The 16,845-nt window shown below is 57.5% G+C and overlaps 1 protein-coding gene across 1 annotated transcript; it reads right to left on the bottom strand.

Annotated features, from left to right (window-relative positions):
• Positions 1-2,252: 2,252 nt before the first annotated feature.
• On the bottom strand, positions 2,253-3,458 carry TCIM (transcriptional and immune response regulator). Its single transcript, XM_068156764.1, has one exon. It carries the CDS (start codon positions 3,394-3,396, stop codon positions 3,073-3,075), a length of 324 nt encoding a protein of 107 aa, XP_068012865.1. The 5' UTR covers positions 3,397-3,458; the 3' UTR covers positions 2,253-3,072.
• Between the last annotated feature and the right edge of the window lie 13,387 nt (positions 3,459-16,845).

The following is a 16,845-nucleotide window of genomic DNA, read 5'->3' as shown; positions in this document are numbered from 1 at the left end:
GGATCCTGCATGGAGTGAGGGGCAAGGCACGGCGTGGCACCTCTCCTGCACGGATCCTGCATGGCACTGGTACCGGCGGTGCTTTGCTCAGCCCAACCTCTGCAAGCCTCGGGGTGAGCAGGCTCTGGACGGGTGTGAGGAGCCACAGGTCGTGGTGTGGGCAGTGCCCTGCTGGCAGCCTCCTCTGTGTCCTGCCATGAGCCCACCCCTCCCCAAGCAACACGGAGTGCTGGAGCCTAAGTCCTTCCCTCAGCCCAGAGCTGGTTTGGGATTGAGGACCAAGAGGGTGACAAGACTGTGACAAAGCACATCTGGCCCTGGCCCAGAAGGAGCATCGATGGCCAGAGCAGGGCAAAGGGGGGAGCAAAGCCCCAGCAGCAGGTTGAGGGCTGTGGAAAGCAGCAGTGCACCACAAAGCTGGTTTGGTACCCACGGGGGGCTCTGAGAGCATCCTCTGGCAGCAGGGCTGCTGGATGTCCTCACACAACACACCCCAGAGGAGCAGGGGCTTGGTGGTTGCATCACCCTGCTCAGCTGTTTGGAGTGTCACAGGAGAAATGGCTCTGATGGGAAAACCTGCTGGGGGGGGGGAGGGGGTGTCAGCAGGAGGGGAAGCAGCAGTGACCCAGCCATGGAACAGCCCTGTGTGGCCTTTTTTGGACAGAGCAGTTTGTGTCACTGGGGATGGCTCCGTGGGGATGAATCAGGAGTGGGACACTGCAGTGCAACAGGTCAAATGCTGGGGAGCAGGGAGCTGCCTCTGGAGCAAACCCCACTCCAGCAGACCTCTCTGAGCAAGGGCAGCTCTGAAAAGCCTTTGGAGGCTATTCCTAAAGGGTCCATCCTAGACCAGGTGTGGCCCCAGGTCTCTCTAGGGTAGCCTCCTGGGAGCAGAGACCACCCTGCCCCACCCTCCCCTGCCCCAGCAAGGTCTCTGCAGCTGATGCTGAGTGTGGAAGTGCTGGGGAGCCCAGGGTGGGGACACCCTAAAGTGCCCTCCTGCTGCCAGCTGGTCCTCTCATCCTCTGGGCCACGGTGAAGGCTCCAGATGCCTCCTCCACCTCCTCCTGCTCTCGGGACGCTGGAGCTGTGCTAGGTGGCCCTGGGGATGCTCCACACGCTGGGCATCACGTCCATGGGGCCAGAGAACCAGGGAATCGTTTTGGCTGGAAAAACCAAGTCCAGCCTTCGACCTAAGACCACCATGGCCACTAAACCACATCCCCAAGTGCCCCTGGTGCCCTCAGGGAACGCTTGGCTGTGCCTCACCACGCTACAAATCATTGCAGCTATCCTACCCGGGAGTGATCTGAAGGATCCTTCCTGCTGTCCCTGACTTGCAGGCACTTTGGAGCTTTTACTGTAAGCAACCCCCCCGCCCCCTGCAGCTGCTTTATCTTTCTTCTGAAGCCTTTCTTCTGAACTCTTTTATCTTTGTTGCTCTAAGCAGAGTCATGGGAATGCTGTGGGGTTTGTTGGTGTTTTTTTTTCCCTGAACCAGCAGGTTATTAGAGGACATTTGTATAAATAACTGCTCTTGGCTATTTTTAAGCATTTTCAACACAGTCCATCATGATAGTATGGCACAACCTGCAGACAAACTCACTCCAAGCCCACTGCCAAAGTGTCCATAACTCACTCCTGATTCTTTGGAGCCAAGCCTGAGTTCTGGGATGTGCCAGCTGAACCCACCACCCGCTGCAGGATTGGATGTTAGGAAGAAGCTCTTCCCCATGAGGGTGGTGAGAGGCTGGCACAGGTTGCCCAGGGGGGTGGTGGAAGCCTCATGCCTGGAGGTCCTTAAGGGCAAGCTGGATGTGGCTGTGAGCAACCTGCTGCAGTGTGAGGTGTCCCTGCCCATGGCAGGGGGGTTGGAACTGGCTGATGCTTTGGGTCCCCTCCAGCCCTAACAACTCACAGATTCTGTTTGCTAAGCTGGAGCAAGAGCTGGAATTCTCCTCTATGGCTTTGGAGAGACTGACATCTGGGTTTGATCTGCACTGAACTTGGTGGGGATGTCAGAATCACCACAGCAACCATGCACCAAACACGTGCTGCTGGGGCTGGCAGGTGGGACGGTGGGGAAGCCAAGGCCACTGCAGGCTGGAAGCACAGGGAGTTAAGGAGAGGAGGTGCAGGCAGTCTGCTCTTACACCAGAATGAAACTATTATGAAATTACCCCCCCAGAAAAAAACAACTCCCACGTGTAACCCCACTCCTGCAGGAGAATTGAGCATTTCAGACAAGAGAATTTCTATTTACTCCATAATTTATTCCATTCCAAATCACCATAGGCAATAAATTATCACTGCTATCATCATAAGGCTGTCATCAGGTATTAACCACCCAGCAGCTGTCTCAGAGCTGTTGTAATCTATACAAACACAGACTCTACTTAGGACATTTCTCTTTTTCTGTGGTTCTTTTGGGTTTTTTTGTTGTTTTTTTTAGTGGTCATGGGAAGTGAACAAAAAATATTGAGGAGCTTCACAGTAAATTCAGGGAACTAGGTCATTATTATTGCTTCTGTGCAAACAGTCTCTCCTGCACACATACAGCTTGAGAAGGGAAAGGTAGAGTTGCATGGTGGTGCCTCTAGAGCAATCCCTGAAGCTTGGGCTCTCTGCACCCCCGTGGTGCATTGAAGGCGTTTTAACAAACGCAGAGTGGTCTCTGCTCAGTCTCCAGAGCCTCCCTCCCAGCCACCACCGCGGGGTCTGGCGAGGGCTTTGGGCAATCAAGTTTGGAAAGGCAAAGCCCGCAGGCAAAGCCAGCAGACAGCGAGTCCACCAGAAGGTCTCAAGTCATGCTCAGGCGCGGGGCGGGGATCTCCCCATGGCTCAGTCCCACTGCTGTCCTGAGCAGCCTGGCTGCGTCCCCCTGGGAGCTGCTCACCCACCGCGATGCCACCGCCGGTGCCGCCGCGGTTTGCTGGGTGCTCGGCCGGGCTGCAGCCCCGGGGAGGGTTTGCCGTGTGCCCTGTCCCACGGGCAGCTTGCCGGGCAGCAGCTGGTGCCGTGCGTGGCAGAAGGTCCCAAAGTGTTCTCCTCCATCGCCGCTCCCCGGCCGGCTCAGTGGACTTTAATGAAGTACTTCCGAAGCGTCAGGAACTGCAGCAGTTTGTCTTTCCTCCTCTGCTTTAGAGCCATCAGCGCTCTGGTTTTCTCCTCCAGGTCCTGGTCGGTGGCGAGGATGATCTTGGCTCTTTCCTCAGCTTTCTTGTCCCCGGAGTTTTTGAAGAGCTTCTGCAGGGACTCTTCGTTGACGCTCTCGAAGATGTTGGGCACAGCTTTCTTGCGCAGGGCGGTGTCGAAGCGGTAGCCGTGGACCGAAGGGCTGACGCGCAGGGAGCTGGACATGGCTGGAGCTCCGCAGCAGCTTCTCTTCGCTTTCATCTATGTGAGGTGCTGCCGGTTCGCTTCGGTCTGAGCAGAGGGATCTGTGCTGTGCCGGCTCCCCGGGCCGGTATTTATGGGCAGTCCGGAGGAAAAGCCTTCAGGCTCAAGTTACAGCGCTGAGCTCACGCTGATGTCAACACCCAGCACTCGCAGGGCAGTTTAACAGTTGAGCTGCCAACCTGCCTCTGCCCTGTGCAGCCCAGAAGAGAAGGTTTCTGGCTCTGCCACGGCGAGAGTTTCACAGAGGCACTGAATTAAGCAGGTTGGAACAGACCTTCGAGATCGCCAAGTCCAACCTATCACCCAGCACCATCTAATCACCTGAACCATGGCACTAGGCTCCTCATCCAGTCTTACTTTAAACACTTCCAGTGATGGTGACTCCACCAGCTCCCTGGGCAGCACATTCCAGTGGCCAGCCTCTCTTTCTGTGAAGAATCTCTTCCTAACACCCAGCCTGAACCTTTCATTTGATCTGCTGCACAGCAGACTTTGTGCAACTTCAAACCTCACCACAGGACTTGGAGGAGGTGAAGCTCAAAGCCTGCTCCTAGCTCTGCTGCCTGTGGAAAAGCTCTGAACCTGGAACAGGCAATAAAAGACAACAGTTCAAGTGCAGGTGGGAGCCAGCACAGCACTGCCAGGAGCTGCTGGCTGGAGCCTGTGCCTGCAGACCGCACTTGTCTGTGTCTCGGTCAGGCAGAAGTTACCCAGGGAGGTGGCGGAGTCCTCATCCCTGGAGGTGTGCCAGAAACCTGCAGCCATGGCACCTGGGGCCATGGCTTAGTGGCCATGGTGGGGTTGGGTTGTTGGGTGGACTGGAAGGTCTTGAAGGTCTCTTCCAATCAAAACAATTCTGTGATTCTGGAAGTGCAGCCAAAGCTGCTCAGGGCTGGGCATGGGATTCTTGCTGCTGCTTCCCACGTCACACACCTCACGTTCTGTGCTCACAAAGCTCTGCCAGGTGGTTACCAAAGGCAAACTTCTGCCTCTGCTGTCCTTTTTCTTTAGTTTCCAGCTCACTGGTGCAGCAACTCTGCTCCAGAAGAGTCTGTGCTCTCCACCCCACCCTTGGCCAACGCCAAGCCCTTGGGCTGGGAGGCTTTGCCCTTAGTCATATGGATTAGTAGTAGGTAACCCTGTGAGGAGCAGGGACTTGGGCTGGCTTTGAACACCTCCCACCTCCCTGCTGGTCATTATCCCAGCACCCTCTGTTTTATCTGCCAGGAGAAGCTGAGGTTGAATGTTAGAAGAAACTTCTTCACTGGGAGGGTCCTCAGGCACTGGAAGAGGGCTGCCCAGGGAGGTGGTTGAATCCCCATCCCTGGAGGTCTTTAAATAATGCAGAGCTCATAGAATCATGGAATGATTTGGGTTGGAAGGGACCTTAAAGATCCAGTTCCAACCCCCCTGCCATGGGCAGGGTCACCACCCACCAGTCCACCTCCCACACACACACAAGGGTCCTTACAGAGCCTGCTGAGCCCCTGGGCTGTCCTGCTGGGCTTAGACATCTGCTGCTCCTGAGCACAGCTAAGCCTGGCCCAGAGTGGCAGCGGGCAGAGTCCCTGGGGCTGGGGAGCCAGAGGTAAGAGTGGTTTGGGTAAAGGCTCAGAGGCAGCCGGATGCTGCAGGGGCAGTGTTTGGAGAGCCAGCAGCTTGTTTATGGGATGTCTTTCTGACCCTTATTACTCATCCCCACTCCACAGCTCAGAAACAGAAACTGTTTGAACCAACCACCCCAGGGCTTTCCCAGAGAGCTGGGGAGGTTGGTGGTGTTCTCCTGCACTTCACTCTGGGGCTTGGTTTCCTGTGTGCTAAAGACTCCTCAGCCTTTGGCCTGGATATTTTTATTGCTGTTATTGTTGTCTCCCTCACATATTTTCCTGCCACTTCTGCATTGCTCTCATGGTGTGGGTGTTTTTTTGTTAGGAGTCTGTCCAGATCTCTGCTGTGTGTGCTGCTGTTAGGTGCTTTGGTGTACAAACAACTGCTTGGCAAACCCCCTGTGATCCTCCTCCTGACAGCATGGCTTCAAAGCCTCTCATTTTCTCTGGTCTTGCTGAACTTGTGAGAATTATGCATCAGCTGCTCTTTGCTCAACATTTGCAGGGCTGGCAAAGTGCACCCCGGAATGAGGAGGCTTTTGATGTGGCTGCCTCCTGTGTCTCTGTCTGTGAAAGAGCCTCATTTTTATACAGACACCCTTGGACATGGAGGGCAACCAAGCTGGGGAAGGGTCTGGAGAACAGGGCTGAGGAGGAGCAGCTGAGGGAGCTGGGGGTGTGGAGAAGAGGAAGCTGAGGGGAGACCTCTCTACAGCTCCCTGAGAGGAGACTGGAGCCAGCTGTGTGTTGATGTCTTCTCTCTAGTACTAGCTGACAGAGCAAGAGGAAATGGCCTGAAATTGTGCCAGGGGAGGCTTAGGTTGGAGAGGAGGGAAAATGTCTTTGCTGCAAGAGTGGTGAGGGACTGGCACAGGCTGCCCAGGGAGGTGGTGGAGTCCCCATCCCTGGAGGTGTCCAAGAACCATACAGCCACGGCCCCTGGGGCCATGGTTTAGTGGCCATGGTGGGGTTGGGTTGCTGGTTGGACTGGATGATCTTAGAAGGCCTCTCCAACCCAAACCATTCTATGACTCTATGAGGTACAGGGAGAGCAGGAGGAGCAGGAGGAGCAGGGAGCACACTCACCCCCCCTGCACGGGCTGCTTGCAGCTGCCTGGAGCACTGCGTGAGGGGAAAACCTGCCTGGGACAAGGCACACCTGCCTGGCAGAACCACTTTGCTTCAGTGGGCAGAGCATAGGGCTTCAGAGTACTTAGGGCAAGGAAATATCGCCAGAACACCTGCCATGACCTCCTGTCTGCAGGGAAGGAGCCCTGCTTTTGCTGCCCCCGGTTGCAAGCGCGGGCCGCGCCTCGCTCCCCGCCGCAGGCTGGCACGGCTCGGCGGGCGCTCGGAGCTGCTGCAGGTATTTGCAGAGCCACGGGCTGGGGGGAATAAATTAGCAATATTTGTGGAAGACACAGAGCTCAGAAAAGGATCTGCCATGGAAACCGAGGCTCAGGCTGATGCTTTAGGAGGAAGACATCAGGGAGCTGCCAAGATGAAGCATGCCTTTGCTTGTGAGCTCATCCTGCACCCAGCAGTAACAAATGGCTTTGCCCCTTCAAGCTTCTCTGCCCACTTTGTATAAATTTAGTTGCACTCAGCTCTGCCTGAGAGCTGGAGCAGGGCTCATCTGCCTTTTCCCAGGCATTTTGCTTTAGATCACTCTTTTAATGCCTCCTTCCCAGCAATCCCTCAGAACAATTATTCATGGCTTGGACTGGAGCAAAACTTCAGAGGAGAAGTTGATTTCTGTCGTGGCTCTCCTGCTGTTATTGGTTAATTGCTTGGGGAAACACAAATGCTGTGTCCCACCCACCACTGGCAGCATTCATTTCTATCCAGCACATCCCAGCCTGCACTCTGCTTCTCACCATGGGATGGAATCAGAGCCTCCAGCTGCAGGGACTCTGCTCTTGGGGGGACAGGCCCAGTTCTGGGGTGTGGGGACCCTTCTGAGGCACCTGCTAGTGCTGCTTGCTGAGCACCCCACAGGCAGAGAAGCATGGAATGGCTTGGGTTGGAAGGGACCTGTAAAGAGCAGGGACATCTGCAGCTAGAGCAGGCTGCTCAGGGCCCCAAACAACCTGACCTGGAATGGTTCCAACATCTCAACCCAGGTTGTGGCCACTAAAGTTTCGGAGATGAAGCACTTAGGATTTGTTCTAAGCTAAACCAAGCCTCTTGGCATCAGAGCAAACAGTCCCCAGAGGGAAGGACTGGGGAAGATGGAGGAAAGGACTGGGGAGGGATGGAGGGGAGGACTGGGGAGGGATGGAGGGAAGAGCTGGGGAAGGATGGAGGGAAGGATTGGGGAGGCATGGAGGGAAGAGCTGGGGAAGGATGGAGGGAAGGATTGGGGAGGCATGGAGGGAAGAGCTGGGGAAGATGGAGGGAAGGATTGGGGAGGGATGGAGAGAAAGACTGGGGAGGGCTGGAGGGAAGGGCTGGGGAAGGATGGAGGGAAGGATTGGGGAGGCATGGAGGGAAGAGCTGGGGAAGATGGAGGGAAGGACTGGGGAGGGATGGAGAGAAAGACTGGTGAGGGCTGCAGGGAAGGGCTGGGGAGAGCTGGTGACTGGGCAGCCAGGACTGTGTTCTGCTGACAAGGCCAAGCCTGTTTAAACAGACTCAGAGGCATCTCTGGCTGAGTGGATCCCACCTGCCCTCTTGTAGGGGAGAGGCAAGTGAAGCAGGGAAGAGGGGGAAGCCCCCAGCCCTGAGAGCAGGAGGTGGAGGGGAGGCCAGGCTGCCTTCCACAGCAGGGGCGGCTGGAGGAGCTGCTTGTCCTGCGAACCCTGGCCGGGAAGGCGGTCGGCATTTGTGTAGCCATCCAAAAGCTCTCCAAAGAAGGTCATCTGGGATGCCTTTGCATTTTGCTGGGGCATGTTTTGCATAGCTTTCCTTTCACTAGCCTGCCTCAGCCTGCAAGCCTTGGAGCTCCCCTTGGCGCTGGGAGAAGCAGCGGTGGCCCAGGAGAGCATCAGTGCTGCAGAGACCTTCCAGCCAGATGGGAAGTACTCAGCGACTGGGACTTGGGAAGGGCACCCAGCAGGCTTTGGAGCAGGAGAGGAAAGTTAAATGGTTGCCTTAAGTGTGCATGTATATGTGTGTGTGTGTGTGTGTGCTTTGTCTTGAGCTTGTTCAGTGGAACAACTAAGAATGGGGAATGTCCAGGAGCCTGAGGGCCTCTTCCCAGCCTTTCCCTCCCTACGTGGGCTTGACCTCTGGCTCACTCACAGCCTCTGAGTCTCCATCTGGAGCATCCCTGCCCTTCTCTGGTGCCAAAAACACACAAAGAATGCTGCTCCTTGAGTTTGCTCTTTGCTGGGAACTGTATCCAAGGTGGAGTGCTGTGCAGCAGGCACAGCTGCAGGGTGGCTGGAAGGTCAAAGAGGAACCAGCTCATCGCTCCTGCTGGGATCCACATTCCTGGGCAGCTGCCAGACACCCAGGTCGTGCCCTGCCTCTCCAACCTGCCCCCAGCCTCTTTCCCTGGAGCACAGGCTCCACCTGGGCTCTTCTGTTTGGGTGGTGGTTTTGGGGGGGTGCTGGGGTGGTGGTTTCCTCAGCAGAGCACCTGGGAGCACTTGTCCCAGGCCTCACGGCAGGATGTGGTGCCCTTTGCCTGCGAAGCACGAGAGCCTGGCTCGGCCATGTGTGGTTCCCTGGGACTTGTCCTGTGCTCCCCAGCTCAGCTCTGCAGTGCAGGGGGAAGTGTTTGCTCTGCTGCACCTCGGTTACTGGGAAGGCATTTCTCAGACAGCCCTGCTCCCAGCTTCTTGCCTGCTCCTGGCTTTCAGGCAAAGCCAGCAAATTCCAACTGGAAAGTCTTTAATGGGGGAGGGAAGCACTGAGTCTGTTCAGTGCTTTTCTTTATCCTGCCTGTGAAAGCTAAATTAGAGAACAGAGCCACAGAATTCCTTGGGTTGGAAAAGGCCTCTAAAAGCATCCAGTCCAACCAGCAACCCAACCCCACCATGGCCACCAAACCATGGCCCCAAGTGCCATGGCCACAGGTTTCTTGAACCCGTCCAGGCATGGGGACTCCACCACCTCCCTGGGCAGCCTCTGCCAGTCCCTGACCACTCTGGCAGCAAAGAATTTTTTCCCAACATCCAACCCTACCTACCCTGGCATAATTTCAGGTCTTTTCTCTCCTTCTGTCACCTGATCCTAAGTAAAAGAGACCAACCCCCACCTCACTCCCACCTCCTTTCAGGGAGCTGTAGAGAGCAATGAGGTTTCCCTTCTGCCTCCTCTCTTCCAGAGTAAACCACCTCCAGTTCCCTCAGCTGCTCCTCCCCAGCCCTGTTCTCCAGACCCTTCCCCAGCTTCATCACCTTTCTCTAGACCTGCTCCAGCACAGGACTCCTGTCCCCACTCAGGCTCCACATCCCCAGCCCCTGTGAGCAGAACCATCTGGCGCAGAGGTGACCATGTGCTCAGCTCAGCTTTGCTCGCCCTGGGGCTGCTCCCAGAGGGTTCTGCCTGTTAGAAGTGCCAGAAGTTTGTGTTTCTGTTCTGTTTCTCACTGGGCATGATTTACTCCCTGTGACTGGCTATCCATTATGGCCTGCCCTGCATTATTAGCTCGGTGATCACACAGTTAGCAGAGAATTTATGGGAAGTGAGGAGCCATCCGTTATCAGGAGCACCATGGATTTACTCTTATATGGTCTCCCTGCATAGAGCCCTGCTGGGCTCCTGCTCACAGCCAGCCAGCTCCAGAGGCTTCCTGGGGCTAGTGCTGCAAAGCTCCAAGGCCACAGCTCCTCTCCTTCAAGCCACTCCAAGCTGCACCCATGGTGTCCCCGAGCAGGGATGGACCTGCCCGCAGGGACAGGTCAAGGTTCTGCTCTCCCTCTGCACCCCAACACCTTCCACCAACTCCTGCTGAGCCCCCATGGGAATTTGTTATTTAGGTTGGAGAGGAGGAAACATTTCTGTGCTGCAGGAGTGGTCAGGGACTGGCACAGGCTGCCCAGGGAGGTGATGGAGTCCCCATGCCTGGAGGTGGTCAGGAAACCGGTGGCCATGGCACCCGGGGCCCTGGTTTGGTGCCCATGGTGGGGCTGGGTTGCTGCTTGGACTGGAGGATCCCAGAAGGCTTTCCCAACTCAAACACTTCCCTAATTCTGCTGCTGAGGCTTCCCAAGCTGCCTTGCTGAGGGAAACCCAAAGCCTGGTGCTCCCCACTTGCAGTGAGAGATAGTGCCTGGGGAGGCTGGTGGCAGGGTGCCAGCCGGAGCACGCAGAGCAGCCAGTGCCAAGCTGGCAGCAGAGCAGCTGTGAGCTGTGTCTGGCAGGGGTGTGACAGCTGGCAGATGATGCCCTCAGAGCATGTGGGCAGCGCAGCAGTGAGCTGGTTTGCTGGGACCCAGCTGGTCACTGGAGAGGACTGGGGTGACCCCACAGCCAGGCTGAGGTGGGTGCCATGTGCCAGCATCCTGAGCTGGCACCTAACCCTCGGGACTGCAGAGCAGCTCACCACGTCCTGCTGTGCCCATGGGAGGCAGGGAAAGTATCTTCATGTCCTGACTTCAGCATCTTCCCCTGGGGTCAGCCAGACCGGGCACGGCAATGAAAGTTTAGACTTCCAAGCACGAACAGCCTCTTTCTTTCCCTGCTGAGCTTCCTGTTTGATCTTCCGGAAGGTCCCCGAGTACCCCTGGCTGGAGAAGGGTGAGGGCAGAGCTGTCTCCAGCTGTCAGACAGCTCATTGTCTGCTGCCGAGGGGACGGGCTCACGGGAAATCCTGCCCTGGGGCTGGGGCGCGGGGCTGGCTCGGGTCATTGTCACAGCCCAGCCCACGGGCGACAGGACCAGACACACGTGCTCCAGTGCCCCCCTCGGCAGCCCTCTAATCTCTGCCGAGCTGCTTCCTCCGCTGCAGAAGGGCTGGCAGACAGGATGTGTGCCTTTGTGCTGCTGCAGCTTCGGGGGGTCGGCCGTGCCCCCCAGCGCTCCTGGAGACACAGCGGCTCCAGCCCGGGGCTGGGTAGGGGCCAGCACCAGCACAGCATCCCTGCACCAGTACAGCATCCCTGCTGGTACCAGTACAGCATCCCTGCACCAGTACAGCATCCCCGCACCAGTACAGCATCCCTGCACCAGCACAGCATTCCTGCTGGTACCAGTACAGCATCCCTGCTGGTACCAGCACAGCATCCCTGCACCAGTACAGCATCCCCGCACCAGTACAGCATCCCTGCACCAGCACAGCATCCCTGCTGGTACCAGTACAGCATCCCTGCACCAGTACAGCATCCCTGCACCAGTACAGCATCCCTGCTGGTACCACTACAGCATCCCCACACCAGTACAGCATCCCTGCACCAGTACAGCATCCCTGCACCAGTACAGCATCCCTGCTGGTACCACTACAGCATCCCCACACCAGTACAGCATCCCTGCACCAGTACAGCATCCCTGCACCAGTACAGCATCCCTGCTGGTACCACTACAGCATCCCCACACCAGTACAGCATCCCTGCACCAGTACAGCATCCCCACACCAGTACAGCATTCCTGCTGGTACCAGTACAGCATCCCCACACCAGTACAGCATCCCTGCTGGTACCAGTACAGCATCCCCGCACCAGTACAGCATCCCTGCTGGTACCAGCACAGCATCCCTGCACCAGTACAGCATCCCTGCACCAGTACAGCATCCCTGCTGGTTCCAGTACAGCATCCCTGCACCAGTACAGCATCCCTGCACCAGTACAGCATCCCTGCTGGTACCAGTACAGCATCCCTGCACCAGTACAGCATCCCTGCACCAGTACAGCATCCCTGCTGGTACCAGTACAGCATCCCTGCACCAGTACAGCATCCCTGCACCAGCACATCATCCCTGCACCAGTACAGCATCCCCACACCAGTACAGCATCCCTGCTGGTACCAGTACAGCATCCCTGCACCAGTGCAGCATCCCAGCTGGTTCTAGTACAGCATCCCTACTGGTACAGCATCCCTGCACCAGCACAGCATCCCTGCACCAGCACAGCATCCCTGCACCAGTACAGCATCCCTGCACCAGTACAGCATCCCTGCTGGTACCAGTACAGCATCCTCGCACCAGTACAGCATCCCTGCTGGTACCAGTACAGCATCCTCACACCAGCACAGCATCCCTGCTGGTACAGCATCCCTGCACCAGTACAGCATCCTCGCACCAGTACAGCATCCCTGCTGGTACCAGTACAGCATCCCCACACCAGTACAGCATCCCCACACCAGTACAGCATCCCTGCACCAGTACAGCATCCCTGCTGGTACCAGTACAGCATCCTCGCACCAGTACAGCATCCCTGCTGGTACCAGTACAGCATCCCCACACCAGTACAGCATCCCCACACCAGTACAGCATCCCTGCACCAGTACAGCATCCCTGCTGGTACCAGTACAGCATCCCTGCACCAGCACAGCATCCCTGCACCAGTACAGCATCCCTGCTGGTATCAGTACAGCATCCCTGCTGGTACCAGTACAGCATCCCTGCTGGTACAGCATCCCTTGTGGTGTTCAGGTCACCTGTGGCCATGGCAGTTGTGGCAATTTTTTAGTGGCTGTGGTGGTGGTGGCTTGGTGGTGCTGGACTGGAAGGTCTCTTCCAACCCAAAGAGTTCTGTGGTCCTGGTGAAGATGTCCAGGCAACTCCACTCCTGTGTGCTCAGCCTGGAATCTGCTTTTGAGCTGCATCTGCTGCTTTGAGTCATCAGCTGGGCAGCAGTAAGGCTCTTTGCCAGCTCAGGGACATGGGCAGTGAGCAGTCCCTCACACCTCCGAGGCGCAGTGCTAGAGAAGCAGTTTCCTATCACCACTGCCATCACCAGGGTGGCTCTGCAGCCTCAGGCCCTGCAGGGCTCTGCCTGCACCCTGCCTGAACTCTGCCCACAGCAGTGGTGGCCAAGCTGCAGGGGCTGGTGGCTGCCTACAGCTTTTTGGGGGTGGGTTTGGCATGCTGAGGTCCTGCTGCTGCTTGTCCCAGGGGCTGGCCATGCCCCTGCTGTCTGGGGGCCAGGCATGGTTTTGGGACCTGTGCAGTCACCAGATCCAGGCTCAGGCTGCCCCCAGAGCCTCTGTGGCAGGGAGCTGAGCTCCTGGCAGAGGCTGCTGGCCCCAGCCAGCCGTGGTGGCAGCACAGACGTCAGCTCCCCTCCCAGCAGCAATCTGGGGCTGTAAAGCCTATCTCTGGGGCACAGGTGGGGCACAGGCTGGGCACAGGCTGGCGTCAGCTGTCCCAGCTGAGCTCTGTGCCAGACAGAGCTGGGGCTAGGAAGACCTCACCACCACCAAAGCACAGAGCACAGCAGGACATGGACCTGTTCCAGGCTTCCTGAGCATCAGCCCACTGAGAGCTCTGCTCTCAGACCTGCTCCTGCTTATCTCCTGCGGTGAAGCCTCCTGGATGTTGCCCAGCCCCCAGGCTGCCCTGAGCCAAGTGCCCGATGCCTTGTTTACAAGGAAACCTTCTCTTGTCCTCCACATCTGCCCTTGAGTCCCTGCAGAGCTCAGCACTGCTTTATGGCTCTCTGAGCTGGGTTGTTGAGCCAGGCAGAGCCAGGCAGTCCCAACCAAACAGAACCAGCACAGAGCTGCAGGTTCATTAGACATCAGAAGCTCCACCTGACATCAGGAGCTCCATCTAGACATGAGGAGGAGCTCGTTAGGGGTGCTGGAGGCCTGGAGCAGGCTGACCACAGAGAGGTGGTGGAGTCTCCATCTCTGCAGACATTCCAGCCCCACCTGGATGTGTTGCTCTGTGACCTTCCCTAGGTGCCCCTGCTCTGGCAGGGGTTGGACTCGATGATCTCCAGAGGTCCCTTCCAACCTCTACCATTCTGTGATTCTGTGACTGGGCTTCATGTGGGAGGGGAGGGAGAGGGGCAGGAGGTGATGCTGGTGGCTGTGCCTAGGGATGGGGACAAGGGGGGGCTCTGCTCTGAATCCTCCTCAGTGTCTGCAGTGCTCCAAGCTGCTCATTTTTGCTCCCCAAAAGCATGAAGGAGCAAGAGCTGAGCAGAGAAGGATGGGAGGGTGGAGCAGATCCTGCCCCTGTGGTGGGCAGAGAAGAGGCAACTGCAACCCTACAATCATAGAACTGCTTTGGTTGGAAAAGGCCTCCAAGCTCATCCAGCCCAACCAGCAGCTCAAGCCCACCATGGCCACCAAAGCATGGCCCCAGGTGCCCTGTCCCCAGGGCTCTGGAGCGTGTGGATGGTGACTCAAGGTTTGGATGCCGTCACGGCTGGGGGTGGTCACCCCTGCTGCTTCAGTCACAAGTTGCTGCTGGGATGGTGGCCAACACTTGGTCAGCTTCGTGCAGGAGGGGCTGGAGGAGCTGGTGATGCATCAGAGGCCCTGTGCAGGCTGTGCTGACGTGGGGCATGAACACAGCTCTGCCACCTTGCCCCTGGGTAAACAGCCTCCGGCTGACGTCAGCCCAACCTGGCCACCGAGCTGGGCTGCAGGAGCCTGGGCCTGGCAGAGAGCTGACTCAGCTCTGACCACCATGAGCTCCACAGGAGGAGCATTTCCCAGAGCTGTTTAGGCTAATCTTAACAGAGGAAGTAAACAAAATCCAGCAGAAATCTGACCCCAAAGCCCTGCCCTTCCCCAGGCACTGCAGCAGCTCCAGGGAAGAGAGGAGCTTCTGGAGAGGGCTTTGGCCAGGGGCCTGTAGGGACAGGGTGGGAGCAATGGCTCTGAGCTGGGAGAGGGGAGACTGAGACTGGAGATGGGGAAGAAATTTAGTGTGAGGGTGGGGAGGCACTGGCTCAGGTTGCCCAGGGGCGCTGTGGCTGCCTCCTCCCTGGAGTGTTCAAGGCCAGGCTGGATGAGGCCTTGAGCAGCCTGGGCTGGGGGGAGGTGTCCCTGCCCATGGCAGGGGGCTGGGACTGGATGAGCTTTGAGGTCTTCTCCAACCCAACCCATTCTGTGCTTCGATGATCTGGATGCACAGAGGGGATGGTGCCTGCCCCCCTGGCAGGCAGGGCTGCACCCACAAGCCTGGGGGAGGCCAGGAGGGATGGGATGGGATGGGAAGGGAAGGGATGGGAAGGGAAGGGAAGGGAAGGGAAGGGAAGGGAAGGGAAGGGAAGGGAAGGGAAGGGAAGGGAAGGGAAGGGAAGGGAAGGGAAGGGAAGGGAAGGGAAGGGAAGGGAAGGGAAGGGAAGGGAAGGGAAGGGAAGGGAAGGGAAGGGAAGGGAAGGGAAGGGAAGGGAAGGGAAGGGAAGGGAAGGGAAGGGAAGGGATGGAGCTGCCCTAGGGAGGGAGGGATGCTCAGTGGGGTGACCAATGTCCCTTGCCCTCATGCCACCATCCAGCCCCTGAGCTGCCTCCCAGGTGCTGTGTCTGGCCAGCATGGGGGCAATCCCCAGCTTTTGTTCAGGCAATTAGTTGGGTACAAAACCTCTGCCTGGCTTTGCTGGCAGGCCCTGGCCATGCACAGCCCTGCCCCAGCTTGCCTGTCTGCTCCTGGGGCTCCCTGCTGCCCTGGGGCTCCTCATGGAAAGAGTTTCCTCAGGGATGTCTTCTGCTCCCCAGGGGCCAGGGGGGTTCCTCTCTGTTGGGGGAATGTCTTTGATCAGTAGAAATGAAAGGAGGGAAATATTTTTCATTCGTGGCAGGATAAAAATGGCTGAGGCCAGGCATGATTGATTGATTGATTGATTGATTGATTGATTGATGAGAGAAAACTCCGAGCAGCCCCAGTGCGGCTTGGGAGGCTTCCTGCTGCTCTTGCCTGCAGTAACCAGAGAGCAGATTTAGCAGCAGAGCCCAGCAGGAGCCAGCCTCTCACTGCAGTTGTAGCACTGCCTCCACTGCTTCCCCTTCGGGGGATGCCTTTGTTTTTATCACAGAACTGTTTGGGTTGGGAAAGGCCTCCAAGAGCTTCCAGCCCAGCATCAGCCCAGCCCCACCATGGCCACCAAGCCCAGCCCCACCATGGCCACCAAGCCCAGCCCCACCATGGCCACCAAGCCCTGCCCCAGGTGCCAAGGCCACACCTCGCTTGAACCCCTCCAGGCATGGGCACTCCACCACCTCCCTGGGCAGCCTCTGCCAGCCCCTAAGCACTCCTGCAGCAAAGAGATTTTTCTTCCCCTCCAACCTAAGCCTTGCCTGGCACAGTTTCAGGCCATTTGCTCACCTGATGCAGGGGAGCAGAGCCCAACCCCCACCTGGCCCCAGCCCCCTCTCAGGGAGCTGTAGAGAGCAAGGAGGTCTCCCTCAGCCTTTCCTTCCCCAGGCTCAACACCCCCAGCTCCTCAGCTGCTCCTCCCCAGCCCTCTTCTCCAGACCCTTCCCCAGCTCTGTTGCCCTTCCCCAGCCCCTCAGTGGCCTTCTTGCATGAGAGGCCCCAAACTGACCCCAGGATTCGAGCATGGCACAGGTGTGCCTAGAAGAAAAGGTCTGCAGGAGTGGGGGTCTGCCCCCCCCAGCATCACCCCCTCGATTCTGAACATGAGAGCCCAGCAGAGCCACAGGAAGAGGCAGGCCAGAGGAAGGGGCTGCTGATCTGTCGCAAATGCTGGTGTCAGACACTGCAGACAGCACCAGCTGGGCGAGAGACATCCTCTTGGTGTTTATCCATGCAAATAGCAGCCATGGTTTATGTATTGGGAGCCTCATCCCTCATCATAATGCACTTGCTGCCTGGTGTTTATTATTCAGATTGCTGTAGCACATTGTCATAAAGCAGGAACCTGCTGTGTTCCTCTGCAAGTGAACACAGAAGGCAACCCCAGCCCCAGACAGCTCCTGCTCCCAGCCTGGCGGCTCTACCACCTCCCCTCTTGGCTGCTCTGCCAGCCCAGGAGCTGCT

Source organism: Melanerpes formicivorus, unplaced genomic scaffold, assembly GCF_026170545.1.
Source record: "Melanerpes formicivorus ecotype bairdi unplaced genomic scaffold, bMelFor1.0.p_v2 SCAF_34, whole genome shotgun sequence".
NCBI classification, from domain to species: domain Eukaryota; kingdom Metazoa; phylum Chordata; class Aves; order Piciformes; family Picidae; genus Melanerpes; species Melanerpes formicivorus.
Note: the sequence above shows the minus strand (reverse complement) of the source record. Positions and strands in the feature narration are given on the sequence as shown.

Coding starts and splice junctions, on each gene's coding strand:
- TCIM (XM_068156764.1), bottom strand. CDS start 3,396: ATGAAAGCGAAGAGAAGCTGCTGCGGAGCTCCAGCCATGTCCAGCTCC.